At 40.4% G+C, this 16,614-nt stretch overlaps 1 protein-coding gene across 1 annotated transcript in view; it reads right to left on the bottom strand.

Annotated features, from left to right (window-relative positions):
• The window catches only part of LOC124798324 (ADAMTS-like protein 4), a 750,423-nt gene that overhangs the window by 46,478 nt on the left and 687,331 nt on the right, over positions 1 to 16,614 (bottom strand). Inside the window, exons 9-10 of the mRNA XM_047261674.1 lie at positions 5,035 to 5,223; positions 2,771 to 2,929 (exon numbers count right to left, since the gene is read on the bottom strand). Of these exons, the coding sequence (XP_047117630.1) occupies positions 2,771 to 2,929; positions 5,035 to 5,223 (348 nt within the window). The remainder of the gene's footprint in view (positions 1 to 2,770; positions 2,930 to 5,034; positions 5,224 to 16,614) is intronic.

Genomic DNA, 16,614 nt, shown 5'->3' with positions numbered 1-16,614 from the left:
AATGAGTTACATTTTTTAAACTGATTTTTATTGTTAGCAACAAGATCCATAAAGAAGGAGTAACTGTATTGTGAAATGAGTGTAAATACCTAAGGCCTTTAAAAAGGCCTCTGCAAGATGTATGATTACGTACTTTATGCAACATTCCTACTGCTCATTTCAGCTAAATAAACATTTCACTTACTTTGGATGTACCACTGCTAAACCGAGCAAGGTGGCGCAGTGGTTAGCACACTGGACTCGCATTCGGGAGGACGACGGTTCAATCCCGTCTCCGGCCATCCTGATTTAGGTTTTCCGTGATTTCCCTAAATCGTTTCAGGCAAATGCCAGGATGGTTCCTTTGAAAGGGCACGGCCGATTTCTTTCCCAATCCTTCCCTAACCCGAGCTTGCGCTCCATGTCTAATGACCTCGTTGTCGACGGGACGTTAAACACTAACCACCACCACAACCACCCCTGCTAAAAATAATTCCATAAGTAACAAGAATTGAAAATATGAAAAAAAGTTGACACACACATTTAGTGCAACAGAGAGATGCTTCTTAGGGTAAAATGTGTTAAACTGGACTTCTTAATTAGTTTAATGAAGTGTTGGCTCAACTTTAATTTGTTATTTAACTGGATCCAAAATGGCAACATTTTATCTTTGGAATTTGGCTGTCAAGTAAGCGATAGATGTCTTGTTCATTATATCGTGTGCCAATGACCTGACCTCGATGCCAAAACTATGCACCACATTCTAACTCCAAGCTTCAGTTGGCCAGGACTTTCCTTCTATTTATCTAGAAGTGATGATCCGTCTTCAAGACCAATCTGGTAGTAAAACACATTTCACAAACTCCTCTGCAGAATGAATGTTTCATTCTGAAGCAGCCTCCATGTCTGTATTTCAGCCATTTCTCATTGTATTGTTTTAAGAACTTGTTCAAGTTCAGCAGCTGTGTATCAGGAGGGTCAAACTGGAATTTTGAAATGTAAACAAAATCTATTGTCTTGTTAAAGGTAGCATCACATGATGATAAAGATTTTACTGACTTTTAGTGTTTAAACATTGCTGACAATGTGGTCACTGGAAATGGAACATAGTGTGGATTTAACAAGGACAGGAAAAGGAATAGGCCACACTTTTGTTGAATAAAAATTCCCAGCACAGGCCTGAAGTGATCCAGGAACCCACTGCAAAATTGATCAGAGAGGCAATACAGAGATTTAAATCTTGCTCTTCACAAATAACAGAATATTAGTGGAATGATGAGATGCTGCATGCATGTGAGGTGCTGTTTGTAGTGGTAAACACGGATAACAGGACAGGTATAGTCATATTTATCCCCTACATAAATGTAGCACATAAGTAATTTTGTACACTATTCTCTAAATGGTATGTTTCAAACAAACAATTAAAATGAATTTAAAATAAAACTATTCAAACCAAAAACTGAAACAAAACATGATGTGTGTTTTAAAGTGCTTAGATAAATTGACTATTTCAAGGAGAAATAATCAGCTTAGCTATAATCATGAAAACATACGTTATATTACTGACACAAAAAAATGTGGAATTAACAAGTACAAAATTGTTCTTTCATACTATGCAAAACCTTCCTACGTTTCATAACCTGTATCAGTTACTGAATACATTCTCTGTGTTTCAGATTCTAATGCTTCTCTCCTTTCTCACAAATTATTGTGGCAAACGTACTTAAATGTGAAATCCATTCATCTTTCTTACTGAATAAATTTAGAGATTGCATCTTGGAAAAAGAAAGTGGAATTCTTTGACTGAAGGACTACAGCCTGTTCAATGGACACAATAACAAATAACATTGTGTTTTCAGGTAGGTCGTATTGCTTGCTGATGATACAAGTATAGTAATAACATCCAAAAACCAAGAACTAAGTGATGTAATTGTAAATGATGTTTTTCACAAAATTATTAAGTGGTTCTCAGCAAACGGACTCTCTTTAAATTTTGATAAAACACAGTATATACAGTTACGTACAGTAAATGGCACAACTCCAGTAATAAATATAGACTTTGAACAGAAGTCTGTAGCTAAGGTAGAATCTTCAAAATTTTTAGGTGTGTCCATTGATGAGAGGTTAAACTGGAAGCAACACATTGATGGTCTGCTGAAACGTCTGAGTTCAGCTACATATGCTATTAGGGTTATTGCAAATTTTGGTGATAAGAATCTCAGTAAATTAGCTTACTATGCCTACTTTCATTCACTGCTTTCGTATGGCATCATATTCTGGGGTAATTCATCATTGAGTAGAAAAGTATTCATTGCTCAAAAACGTGTAATCAGAATAATTGCTGGAGCCCACCCATGGTCATCCTGCAGACTTCTATTTAAGAATCTAGGGATCCTCACAGTATATATATTCACTTATGAAATTTGTTGTTAATAATCCAACCCAGTTCAAAAGTAATAGCAGTGTGCATAGCTATAACACCAGGAGAAAGGATGATCTTCACTATGCAGGGTTAAATCTGATTTTTGGCACAGAAAGGGGTAAATTATGCTGCCACAAAAGTCTTTGGTCACCTACCAAACAGCATCAAAAGCCTGACAGATAGCCAACTAACATTTAAAAATAAATTAAAAGAATTTCTAGATGACAACTCCTACTCATTGGATGAATTTTTAGATATAAGAGTGTAAGAGGATTTACAGAACATCTCACCTCTCTCTTCCATGACTACTTGAATGTGTGGGTGTGATAGAGTGATGTGAGCATTACTAGGAGATATGGCACTGCTCACCTGTCCCCAGGGTCCTGCAAACCACTGGCCAGCACAATGGCGCTGGCTGGAGCAGGCGCGCCGGTCCTCGGGCCGGGAGCTAGCATCACAAGCTGCATCACGGCCTTCGGAGCAGATGACCCGCCTCGTCTGGATACCTGTCCCGCACTCCTGGGAGCACTGTGATGAAAGCAAACAATCTGTACTTATACCGCAGACTCTTACTCTCTTAGAATACCATACACTTTGCAATTTTAAAAGTCATGATTACCTCTGGAGAAATAAGTTGCTGGACGTCAGCAAAATGTACTTTTCATTTACAAAAACAAGTACTACATATTTATATTTGCAATCCTGGGCAGACAAGATAGTAACAGAATTTTTCTCCCATGTGCCACTTGCCAGCAGTTTATTGTCGCATACAATTTATAACCTGTTAACCACGAAATACAGCATCTACATTACATAATTATATCACAACCCAAAGCCAACATACAGTGGACTGAACTTCAGTTAGAGAAAAAGACAGTCTAGTCTGCAGCCTGCTTGCTCTTAGTCTTGTGAGTTCAACGCATGCTATTAAGTCCTTACTTCTCAGTAAGCAGTATATGCATAGAAGGATAATCTTCAGGGTGTGCAACGAGTCAAGATATACATATATGAGACGCAGACATCATAGAAACTTCATATGTATTCTATATCAACAACAATGATCACTAAACTGTTTCATGCTATTCACACCTATGCCATCTAAATTTAATTGAGTAAATTAGTAACAAACCTGCTAAAATGTGAAAGGTTTGCTGCATCCACAGTTTTATTGCATTATACAGCTGCTGTGCATCTGCTGCTGGCAGCCTTTTTTAAAGTAGAAAATTTCTCATTTCTCTACTCAATCAAATTTAGACGGTTTTAGTACAATTAGCATTAAGCAGTACAGTGGTAAGTTACTGGTAATATTGTAAACACATTAAGTTTCTATGATATCTTTATTTTGTGTTAGTGCATACCTTGACTTGCTCCGCATCCCTGAAGGTTCTCTTCTTGATGAAATCTACGCAACATGATGGATGAATGAATGGTTTTAGAAAGAGAAGACAATTGCCACACTTGTAGCAGCATACGCCCATGTGCTTTAGCAACATGTAAACCTGCAAAATCTTTCAACAACATCTGAGGACCTTTGAAATGATACAACATTCCCTCACCAGTCAAGTTGGTACATTTTAAATGTTTTCCATGAACCGAAGATATCTACATATTCACCCAACACAAAAGTGGATGGCACTGGGTACTTACACAAGTTGCTGTTAGCTGGCTATTGCACCTAACGTGCCACATGTCGTGATAAATGAAAAAGAGAATTATTTCCAAACATATGCTTGCATGACCTTTTTTTTCTTGTTTTGGACACACACACACGCACACACACACACACACACACGCACACACACGCACACACACTGGTATACAGGGCGTCCCATGTGCAATGGTCAGTATTCAGGGATATGACAGGAACACTCATTTGAAGAAAGAAGAGACTTCATATGGACATATTCCGTTTTCCGAACATTTTCTGAGACAGCATATTTATGAGGAACTGGGTTGGACGCAAGATTGAACTCTGTGGCACTCCCTATGTGATTTTTTTCCGCAAGTACAAGTAACTGCCCACTGAGATCGCCAGGCCTTAAGCTATAAGATTTCTTTTGTTTTTTTTATTTTTATTATTTTTTTTAATGGATTGGATGAAATCTGAGGTGAATACGCAAGATGAACTGCTTCATTGCTTCATGAATGCTGCTGCCCTTGTCAGGGAATATGCAGAAGCACTCAGTATAGGCAACACAACATGTTGTCCCAAAAACGCACAAATTCATTGAAGTCGATGATAAGGTATTTGAACATTTACTTGAAATGTACAACAACTGTAATGTGATGTGTAGAATAATATTTAGAGGTGAATGTGTTAAAAATATATATTTTTCAATTGCTACTTTGGAAAGTTCATATTGTAATGTTTACTACCTGCTGTACATATGTAAACCTAACAATGTACTGAATAAAAGATAAAATAAATAACAATGTACATTAAATGTGTTCTATCTTGTAAACTATTCAAAACAAGGCTTATGTCCATATGAAGTTTTTTTGCTTTTGTTGAGAGCCTCAGTAGCAGAGAGCTTCCATACAGTCTTCAAATAACAATCACATTACCTGGGGCCAGTTCCAAAGTCAAACACTGCGTGCAGTTGCAGAGAGGTACATGTCAAATGGTCTGTTACCTGTTGGCTCCACTCAGTGTAAAGCCAGGAGTGCTTGAGACTCCTGGTCTCGGGACAGGGCCCCATGTTGCAGGGCTCCTCATCTGCAGGGCGGTCACTCTGAGGGCACTCCTCCTCGCCACTCTGCCCGTAAGGGCCCTGGCACATCACGGCTCTCGAACGATTGCCCTGGCCGCATGGGGCTGAGCACTATAAGGGAATACAGGGCAGTAGTGAGAATTTATTTAGTAACAATCCTGTCACATTAGTTAAAAGCACATAGGCACTGATATTGAGTAAAGACGCCTTTTGAAGTTGCAGATACATGCTACTGAACAATATTATTTGTGTGTGAGAGATATGGAAAAGTGTGTGTACAGTTGTAGCTAATACATACTGCAACGTTACGCATTAAAAGTAGAAGGTTTGGATACTATTTATTCACATCTACCGACATTATTGCGGTTTGTACATATGAATTCAAAGCAGAAAAAACTCTATACTGTATTGAGCTTAAACACATACTCATAAAACGGGAAGGCAATGGAATACAGAAAGATACAAATGAGAATGGTAAGAATTTTCCATGACCTCTTCACGGTTCTCAACTGTGGAATTCGACAACAATTTCGAGCTAGTTGGATTTTTTTCTCCAGATGCTAAGTCATGGCGCTCGCACATTAATGAATACAGAGAATCTGATATGCATACTGTTGAAATATACAGGCCGAACTAGACCACCAACGACAAAGTTTTGGTGGTGGTTCAGGGATATTTTCTGAGTATTCTGGTATAAGGGGCGTGTTGTCCCCTGGCTCGTTTTGGACCTATCGCTCGTTTTGGACCAATCACGTAATTATTATTTATTCGGTTTGTAAGACCACTTACCTCTGTCTCTGTAAAAATACCTTTACAACACTGAAGAAGCCTGCGATATGCATTAACCTAAACGTACAACAAAAACAGAGCAACTCAACAATCCTCAGTATTGTGACTGGCTGCCGTCGCCGTGGGAACAGCTCAGCATATCGTCGCTGTCATTGCATTCAGTGCACTCAATCATGAGGTGCATATCGGCTAACTCCGTCATTAAACCTATCCGTATTGGTGTGTACCACTGTTAACGTACAATTAACACTGCCGGAGAAAGAAACCCGAGACGGATAAGTGCAGCTGTGAATGCAAGCCTTAGAGCGAAGAGTAAAGTGGGCGTTACTGGTGTCAACAACGAATACCACGAGTGAATGCAACAACTTGGTTTCTAAATAGGCACACAGCACACACTGTCGCCATTTACGTTGTTGTGCCGTAATTTACTGCTCACTTTAGATGCAAAGGCAACTGAGGTAAGAAATTACACAGAATGCAACTATTCTGTAACAAGTCACTGAAGATCACCGATCCCTTGCAGCGAAACACCATTTGTATCTCGCCCAACGTGTCTGGCTTCAATTTTCATCCCACGGATACTTTTCAAGCATTTGTTGTCTCCGTGCAGGTATTGTACGCGCAAACAAAATAGACACTCGGCTGATGGGAGCGACAGCAAAAGCATTTCCCATGTACAGTCGCTCCCATCATCAAGCGCGCCGAGTGTCAACTATTTTATTTTGCGCGTACTTCCGTCTTCAGAGATGCTTGGCGCTGCGTGTAGTTTTTAGTCTCTCTTATGTGTTGAGTTGAGGCATACTCAGTCCGCACTACTACTTTACAGTAGCAGTCAGTATATCCTCCCTACTTCATTCCTTAGAAATGGTCACACTGAGTACTGACCTGCATTTTTAAGTAGGTGCGGTAACCTGAACAGATACTCTACAATGTCACCAACTATCCAAAATGAAATAAACTAGGTGCGTGTGCAAAAAAGATCAAATAAAGCCGAAACAAAACGAGGTTTATTATTATGCAGTTTTATTTTTGCAATAATTGTATGTGTAAGGCATTTAAGGGGAGGCGGTACGTATACGAAAATCCAGTAATGTAGATATTGTTAGGTAACTCCCAACTGTGTGAACAACAATTTGATCAAATTGTATACACAGACATACCAAAATGTAATCAACGCTGCTATTATTCTGATAGATTTCTTTTTTTTCGTATTCGAGTTCTTTACTATTATGTAATTCGGTGTAAAACACTTCAGGGAATAACTGAAGGCATATTTTGGCCTACTTTACTTAGCTGGAACATTGCATGGCGGTAAAATGAATATTGAAGACTTTTGGAATACAGATGGGACAGGAATAGAAATCTTTCGTGCAAGTATGTCACTGAAGAGAATCTGATTTTTGACTCGTTGTATCAGGTTTGAAGCATCCATACAAGGGAAGAAAGAAATGAACAAGATAATCTTGTTGCCATAAGAACCATTCTTGATATGTTTGTCTCCAACTGCAATGCATATTTTGCTCCGTCAGAAAACGTTACTTTGGAAGAAATGCTCGTTCCATACAGAGGCAGGTGCAGGTTCAGGATGTATATCCCAAATAAACCTGCCAAGTATGGGATCAAGGTCTTCATCCTGGCTTGTTCTAAAACGTATTACGTAAAACATTTGGAAGTTTATGCAGGTGCACAACCCCAAGGGCCGTACAAAGTCAGTAATAAGCCAGATGATGTTTTCCGTCTTGTAAACCCAGTAAAAGGGTCTGGAAGAAATCTGACGATAGACAATTGGTTTACCTCTTACCCAATCATCAAAAACTATTACAAGAAAAGAATATTACTGTTGTTGGTACGTTAAAAAAATAAGTCTGAAATTCCGTTTGACTTCTTACCCAAAAAGTCTAAAGAAGAGAAGTATGTTTGGATTTCAGGTAGATGTCACATTACTTTCATAAGTACCAAAACGGAACAAATCAGTACTCCTTATGTCGTCAATGCACCATGATGATGAAATTGACAGTGACAGCGGTGGAAAGAAGAAACCAAGTATAATAACGTACTACAACAAAACCAAGGGCGGCGTAGACGTCGTTGATGCTATGTGTGGTGAATATACTGTAGCTAGAGGGACAAGACGGTGGCCTCTTGTGTCTCTTTTTTCAGTTGTTGAACATTGCAGCTCTCAATGGCTACATTGTGTTCAAAGCCAACAAAAATGTATCAATTAGACGAGAATATCACAGAACACTAGGAAAGTCTCTCATAACACTATATTTGACAATGCGCGCAACCCAACCAAACCTCCCGCGCGATATTCGCAGGCTTGCCTGTAACCTCTCCAGTACCGAAGAACAAAGAATAGGTCGAAGATCCACAACCGGGGAAAAGGGGAAGATGCTACAAATGCAAGGACAGCAAAACTAAATACTTTTGCTAAGTTTGCAAATTGTGGTTATGGTTGGCGCATGCAGAAATGGTTTGCGGCGACCGTTTTGAAAAGTGATAAGTTCTGAGGACGATATTTCATGAACTATTCTTCAAATTCATGATTTCCATTTATACAACGAAAGTTCATCATTTTTGCTTCTTATTTCTACAACTTACTCTCATTTATATTCTTATTTCAGTCAAATTTACTTGTATTTTCAGTTTACTGACATTTAGTACTACAAAGATGTATATGTTTCAGTTTTTTTTAAAGCTGAACTAATGCCACTATAGCATTTAGTAGTACCTAATCAAAATAAAAATTCGACATTTGATCTAAACATACTGTTTGTCATTTGTTACAAGTGATTTATTTATTGGGTCCCACAGATCCAGCCCGACCGTTCTTGACATTATTTTTCGCCCGCCGTTCTAGGGTTAAAACGAGGGAGCCCAGCAGTAAGGGAAAATTTCGTAATCAGTGGTCTCTCCCTTACCAATGCTCAACTGTTGCGCACTGTGTGCAAGGTACAGTATCAGTGTTGCCAAATCAGCTTACCAGAGCTAACTGGCTCCTCGTTTCAGTATTGTAGACCGAATTAGAAAGCATAACGGGGCAGACTAAAGCTGTGTTGGTGTGTGTTATGGGCTCGTCAGCATACGCAAGACCAAGAACGCAACTACGAAAAATAAACAGTTATGAGATTTACAAGAAAGACTGTTGCAGGGAATAACTGGTAGGCCTAGCCATGTTCGGGTCACTTGCATAATTGTTTTGAACTGAATCAATATAGATATTTGTTGATTCAAGAACTGTATCAATCAATGCATTGGTAAAAAGTAACTGCCCTGATCCTAGCGGTGAATGTACATCCATCGCAGCTCAAATACCCAGGCAAATGCATTGTAACTATGTTGTGACGTCTTGTTCGAACGTTTTGTGGGAAACAAGTTTTTCGCCATTTAGTTGCTTCATTCCTTCCTTTGTAATAGCGTATAGGTGACGTACCTGAGTCAGTTAGAAGAGCTGTACTTGAATCAGCAATAGCAGGTACATCAGTGTCGGCAGATGACTTCATCACCACTTATTTCACTATTGCTGTCATGGTAACTATTTGTAAGTCTGGGTCCGCATCAGAATCGTCTGCTTCAGTCTGATCATCATACAAAATTCTGCAAATTTCACTGTAAGAAAGACTTTCTCTTGCCATGTTATACCGCAAACTACTGACAATGATAATTCGGTGTTTGGACATCACATATAGTTCACAAAATAACTAGTTACTCAATGATACACCTAAATAAAAATTGGGTTGCACCGGCAGAAATTAATTACGTAAACGGTCGGGCTGGGTCTGACAGACCCGAGCGCTTTTTGAAAAACTGCCAAACAATGACTAAACAAAGAAAAACCTTATTCACGACAATAATGCTTTCTCTGGGATGTTTCAGGAAGGTAGCAGGGCGCTAGAGTCAAATCAGCAACAATAAGAATATAAGTTCAGTGAAACAAAAACCAGTGGGTCTCACAGACCTAGCCCGAACGTTCTAGGGTTAAATCGGTAGACGTCGATAGTCTTCGAGGTGCTAGTGTTTAGCGTCTCCCCATTGCTTACTATCTAATAATACCAATAACGTGAAAGCGTTGTAGCAACGGTAGTATCTCCTGTGCTGCTCGCCTTCCACCACGGGTAGGAATGAAATCCGCAAAATTTGATGTGTCAAGCAACAATTTTGGGCCTGAGCTCGGCTGAGAATATGTTAGCCACAGATAATCAGAGTCTAAATGGTGGTCTGTTTTCTGACGTTTCTCCTTAATGTAAAGCAGGACGAACATTAGGAATTAGTAGTTTTGAGTTATCTGTCTTTGATTAACAATCTGTGTAAGAGTACTGAACCCCAATTAACAGAAGCACACACAAACGAATGGAGAATGTTATTGTAATAACCTATTTAAGGAGCGGTTCTAAGACCAATAATTAATTTCATACGAGGGAATATGTAAACCAATTAAAAGTGGTATACTCCATTACTCGGTCGTACTGCGCGAGCCAAAATGAAAGAAGGATAAAACCAAAAGCCCATTTAGTAGCTTACTTCTGCTGTTTATCCTTTTGAAGTAGTGTTGCCTCATGCCTTTTATTGTTTTTTATTTTTTTGTAATACCTACATATTTAAAGTCTTATCCACTCAGTGGAACATGAATCATAATTACAGGCGAACAAGTAATCTTACACAGCACTGTGTACAGTATAAGGTGTATGTCATCTTGTGCTGTCGGAACACACAGTAACTGCGTGTTATTTGAAAACGGGAGACAAGTCCCTGTTGCTAGTGCAGCGTTTGATCCATTGTTAAGTTCAACTGGAAGGCGATTGTTATGTCGCTGGTCGCAACAGCTGTAAATGTCTTCAAACTGGAAGTGTGACAGCACATTCCGAGGCTCCGAAGGCTAGCAGGAGTCCTCAGAATATAACTGAGCAGGGCGTTCCCCATCCTGTTCCTATACGAACTTCAGACAATGTGCCTTCCACTAAACCACCTCTCAGCTTCTGCATTTGACCAAGGCAGCACTACACATATCTCATCCAAGCTAGCACTTTTCATTCACTGACGCTTTCCCGAAGTACTCTGTTACAGCCTCCCACTGACTAAGTACACGTTCACAGACGGGCTCAACTGCGATATATTGTGCTCCTGTGATTGTTAGTATCCCCAAGGGATACTCATCTTAAAGTGTTTTGCATAGACCATTATACGATTTTTGCTTCCCGAGAAGAGGTGAAACCAATTATGGGTTTCTGAAAAAAAGAATTTCAAATGGGCTGATGTCCTTTATAGGAATGTGAAAGGCATCTGGATGGAGTGGCAAGAAAATTGTATGTGGATTAAGTGTGGAATTTCTCGCTTGAGGAGGGCATAAACTCCGTTGTCTTTGCCAACCATAACAAATGCGTTATCTGTGTGATACCACACATCTTCTGCAAATTCAGTTCAACGTCAGTTAATATAGCTTCCGCATCTTCAATAGTTGTTTTTGCTTCACTGAGTCCATCTCTAAGAATTCCAAAAACACTGAATGCGATGTTATTTTCAGATCACTTGTTTGGAAACAAGGGTTGCTCGGTCGATAGGGTGATCAACACACTGTGTAGCAAATGAATACTCACAAATAATGACATTCTGGTCTCGGCCCTAGCTGTTGTGACTGATAGAACTTTAGGCTGAAAATTCAATTTAGAGTGTCCAGCACAAGAAAATCGTTTAGCCGCTTTCATGTGCTTGTCGGATTTAGAATAGTCTTTCAGTCCCAGATACTTGCAGTTAAGAAGAAGTTGACAAAAACCTCTTCGCACTTTTATCTGTTACAACCTTCCGAACCTAGTCTTTTTAACTCTCCGTCTTTTAATCATTCTTCTCTCAATAGTTGTGCGATAGAGATTTCTTCAGTATTTTTAACTAAACGGATACACTTCTAAGAACTGCGCCGGCCGGTGTGGCCGAGCGGTTCTAGGCGCTTCAGTCTGGAACCGCGCGACGCTGCGGTCGCAGGTTCGAATCCTGCCGTAGGTTTAAGTAGTTCTAAGTCTAGGGGACTGATGACTTCAGATGTTAAGTCCCATAGTGCTCAGAGCCATTTCAACCATTTCTAAGAACTGCCTTCTTATTCAAAGTGAAAAAGATTCAAATAAATGAACTGAAAACGATTAAATCCTGTTGCCAACATATTATTGATAATAAGAATAACTGTAATAGTACTGGAGACTGTATTGTATCAGGTGCGATAGTTAATTGAACAACCCACTGTGGTCCAGCTTGTGAGGTAACGGGCGAATTGTGGCGCCAGGAAAATATTCTAAGTTGGCGTGGCCGTACGGGCCGCTCGGCCAGTCGGGGCCCCGCAGCAAACATGTGGCGAACGTCAGCTGGACGAGAGGGGTAGCCCCAGCGTGTGGTCTAGCCGCGTGGCTGGGGATTCAGCTGTAACAAGGACAGTACTTTCTGTCGATAAAGAAGATGTCTATGCCGGAAGTGCCAAAGATGGCGGACTTTGTGAAACCTTAAATGGCAGACATTTCACAGTTCGTATAGAAATTAATAATAGCCAGATGAATAATGATAACTCAAAAAGAAACATGTACATTACCATTATCTGCACGACGATTCTGATGGTGCAATCAGATTTTCAATATCTTTATTGGTTTAATGTTTAGTATCTGACGGTAAATTACACAAGTAACACCCAGCAACAAATTTCCAAAATATAAGCGCTTCATCCGATTTTGTCCATCGCCTGTCTTTAGAAAGCTATTAGTGTAAACCTAAATTGGTATGAATTACAGGCATGTAACTTGAATAGTACATGAGTTATTGGAAGTCAAAGTGGCCGATTATTATCGATCGCGTCAGGCCGTAAGTACTCCACAGTTACACGAAAAAACGGTAGGAGCATGCTTGTAAATACATTTATTCGTCTATGATTTTGTTTATGTCCGATATATACTATTCATGAAGAAATTGGTTAAATAGTTACTGTGTGTTAGAAAGCACAGAGACATTAGGCTCCTGGCCTACCTTTTGCTTCTTTTCTTTTGATATATGTTTATTTAATTGTTTATGTATTTAATACTGTGTGTTAGAGCGTGTTTATGGTCCAGCCGTTGGAATATTTATTTAATTTCAAGTTGTTTAAATGTAAATCCAGTGTTTGGTATGGGTTTCAATACGTTTGTGAGTGCACATCGGCTTGGAGACATGGAGGGAGCGCTCTAGCCAATCACAGCGCTCGTTTCTACGAGAGACGTATGGAGGCTAGGGAGGAGTATCGTTTCCGGAGAGGACACGAGAGAGTTCTGGACAGTACGGCACTGGAAACGGGAAGTGCTGAACGCGACTGCGCGACGGACGCAGAGTCGCAAGAGGGACTTGGAGAGTGTGGAGCGGTTTACGCGTAGTCGCGGCAGATAGAAATATTTCGTTGTGCTGACTTGTGCACTTGTGAGATTTCCGTGGCTTCTACAGTGAAGACGTTTAGAAGTGAATATCTTGCGAGCTTTGTTGTTGTTCATAACTAATTACGTGCAGTAGGAATCTATTGTTTCCCTGTTATTCAACGTATATTTTATTTAACTGCTGGACCATCGACACCAATAAGTGTTTTGCAGAAATATACCACATTCTCAAAAGTACTTCTACTATCGTACTTACTCATCATTTAAAGTCGTTAAGATAGCACCTGCAGATTTTATTAAAATTGCAATCTTTCGTTTATAAATTTATATGTTGCATTCATAATTCGTAATTGCCGAGTGATAGAAACCTTCGACCATTCGATTCATGTGTGTATTCTTATCGTATACTATAGACTCAGCATTATTTGGCCGGTAATGCGGCAACTATGTCCCTATTGACAAATTTCACTGATAAACAGGTCTAATATGACATAACACGAGCTTTACATACGGTTTGACTTTGTCACATCTGAAGTGTAGCGACGTTTTTTAAGTATTCAATTTGATCATGCGTGACCTCAATGCCTAGAATTATGCGCTTTGGTATGTAACGATTTTCACACTTGTGTTAGTTTGTAAACGAAAATAGGTTTTTATACTTCATCTGTTACGAGTCGTTTGGAGATAAAAAAATGAAGCTTAAATGTAAATATGATAAATTATGGAAAATATTTACGCTGTATTTTACAAAATTCTTTCTGTAGTCAACGCTCCACAGCTTGTAATGATTCAGAAATGGCATGTTAAATTCGGCAAGAACTTCTGCATCAATATTTCCAAACAATGGAAAATCCAGAGACAATGATCAAGTGTGTATAAGCTGAGCTTGTATGAATGTGTCTATGCTTTCTACGTTAGAAGGCCTTTTGGTCGAAAGCTCACGAGTTATCAGTCTTTGTTGTTGCCTGCAACTAAACGTCTCCTCTATATGGTGAGTAGCAATCTATCCTTTTCATAATATTGTTGTTACTTTAATGTCAATATTTCTGGAACAGGCAAGAGCATAATCCTTGAAAGAAAGATGATGATCACGATGATCAATGTTTTTCTATTTACTACTAGTTTATGTCACAAATCATCATCAGGTCGACTTCACTGGAAGATCAAAATAGCACTTCTTATCAGGAAAGGTAATGTCTAAAGACAGTGTGGCTTTGCCTACAAAATGTATTTTGGACACTACCTGGCCAGACGAGAGCAATTTGTGTCGTCGAGCAGAGCAGACTTAAATCGACCTTAATTAAAATATAATATACCAGCTTTTGACAGTTGAAAGACGTCCTGCCTTAATGATTTTTTACTTCTTATGGGCAGCAGCACAGGCTCGATAAAATTTGTTTCCGCTGGCAGTTATTTTAAAATAGTACTTTATTAAGCACTGGCAGTTTCAGGCGTTGCTGACGCTGAAGCCAGTAAGGGGGCGTCCATTAGTTACGTGAGGCGCTTATGGAGGGGGGAGGCAGGGGTCGAGCAGAAGCTCACTCAGTCTCACGTGGGAGTGAGGGGGGGGTCTCGTCAAATATCACGTAATTTTCCCCCAATAACAGTGTAAAATTGCGAGAAAACTGGATTAAATTAAGTACAATATGTTTCTCCACTAAGATATGTCCGTCCCGATAGCTGAGTGGTCAGCGTGACGGATTCCCGTCCTGCGGGACCGGGCTCGATTCCCGGCTGGATCGGGGATTTTCTCAGCACAGGGACTCGATGTTGTGCTGTCTTCATCATCATTTCATCCCCATCCGGCGCGCAGGTCACCCAATGTGGCGTCGAATGTAATAAGACCTGCACCAAGGCGGCCGGACCTGCCCCACACCGAGCGAGGTGGCGCAGTGGTTAGCACACTGGACTCGCATTCGGGAGGACGACGGTTCAATCCCGTCTCCAGCCATCCTGATTTAGGTTTTCCGGGATTTCCCTAAATCGATTCAGGCAAATGCCGGGATGGTTCCTTTGAACGGGCACGGCCGATTTCCTTCCCCATCCTTCCCTAACCCGAGCTTGCGCTCCGTCTTTAATGACCTCGTTGTCGACGGGACGTTAAACACCACTAACCTAAGACCTGCCCCAAAAGGGGCCTTCCGGCCAATGACGCCAAACACTCATTTCTATTTTCCCCTAAGATATGGCTAAATCCTGCACAATAATGCTTAACGTGGTTATGCGAACGCCAAAGCCCAGGGTTTGTTTATACTTGTATTAAATAAAAATAATTAAGCAAATTATGTTTTTTAATAGAGCGAACGCAATCAAGTACAGATTAACGTGTTTACGCTAAAAATACGCATTTTGTAAATCTCACGTGAGATTAGGAGGGGGGGGGGGAGATGGGGTAGAGACAAATCGCACGTCATCTTATCAAGGGAGAAGGTGGGTCGAAAAAACCCCAAAATCGCCTCTCGTAACTAATGGACACTCCCTAGCAGTTGTGGAAACCTCAGTCTCTTAAGCTGCATGAAATAAGTCACATGTCGTACATAGAACATGCATAGCATGGTCGACAATGGACACCCCCTAGTAGTTGTGAGAACATCAACCCCGTAAGTTGCGTAAAGTAAGTCACATGTCATACATCGTTCATGCATAGCATGGTCGACAATGTGCAGGAATCCACAAATTACACATTCAACACATCTATTCCGACGTCCTGGAAATTGACGACCATGCAGTGCGTAACTGTGAATGAGAATTCACTTTTGTTTTATATAACTTACAAGGATGATATATCCACATCTATTACACACTTGAGAACGAGTAGCAATCATAACAATACATAACATAGAGTGAGTTAGTGAGTTGTGCGGGGGGAGAGGGCGGGGGGGGGGGGGGGGGGGGGGGGCAAGGAATCCTGCGCAGCCGTACTGGGCAATGTCTTGATGTAGGAGGTCTGCTGTTGCCTTCTTTCGACCTGTTATGAAGTGCCAAGTGTGCATCTATGTCGTGTGGATGATCTGTGATAAGTACTTGTTCAGTGTAGTGCTTTGTTGGTGCTGTTATGGATAAAGGGAAGGGAGAGGTAAAACGCGGTGCCAGCACATAGCCTATTCCACAGTACAAAGGGAGTCGTTATGCTTAATGTCCCCATTCGGTGGAGGAATCACCATCTAGATCTACAGTGTCAAAGCCCTCACTTTATGAGGCACTGCTGATAGGTTTGGTGACCAGGAACTTTATGCCACCATCTCTTCAGTCATCAGTCTTCTGACTAGTATGATGCGGCCCACTACGAATTCCTCTCCTGTGCCGCACTTTTCATCTCAGAGTACCAACTGCAACC

Source organism: Schistocerca piceifrons, chromosome 5 (assembly GCF_021461385.2).
Source record: "Schistocerca piceifrons isolate TAMUIC-IGC-003096 chromosome 5, iqSchPice1.1, whole genome shotgun sequence".
In the NCBI taxonomy this organism is placed as follows: Eukaryota; Metazoa; Arthropoda; class Insecta; order Orthoptera; family Acrididae; genus Schistocerca; species Schistocerca piceifrons.
The sequence above is the reverse complement of the archived record's forward strand: the minus strand, read 5'-3'. Positions and strand labels throughout refer to the sequence as shown.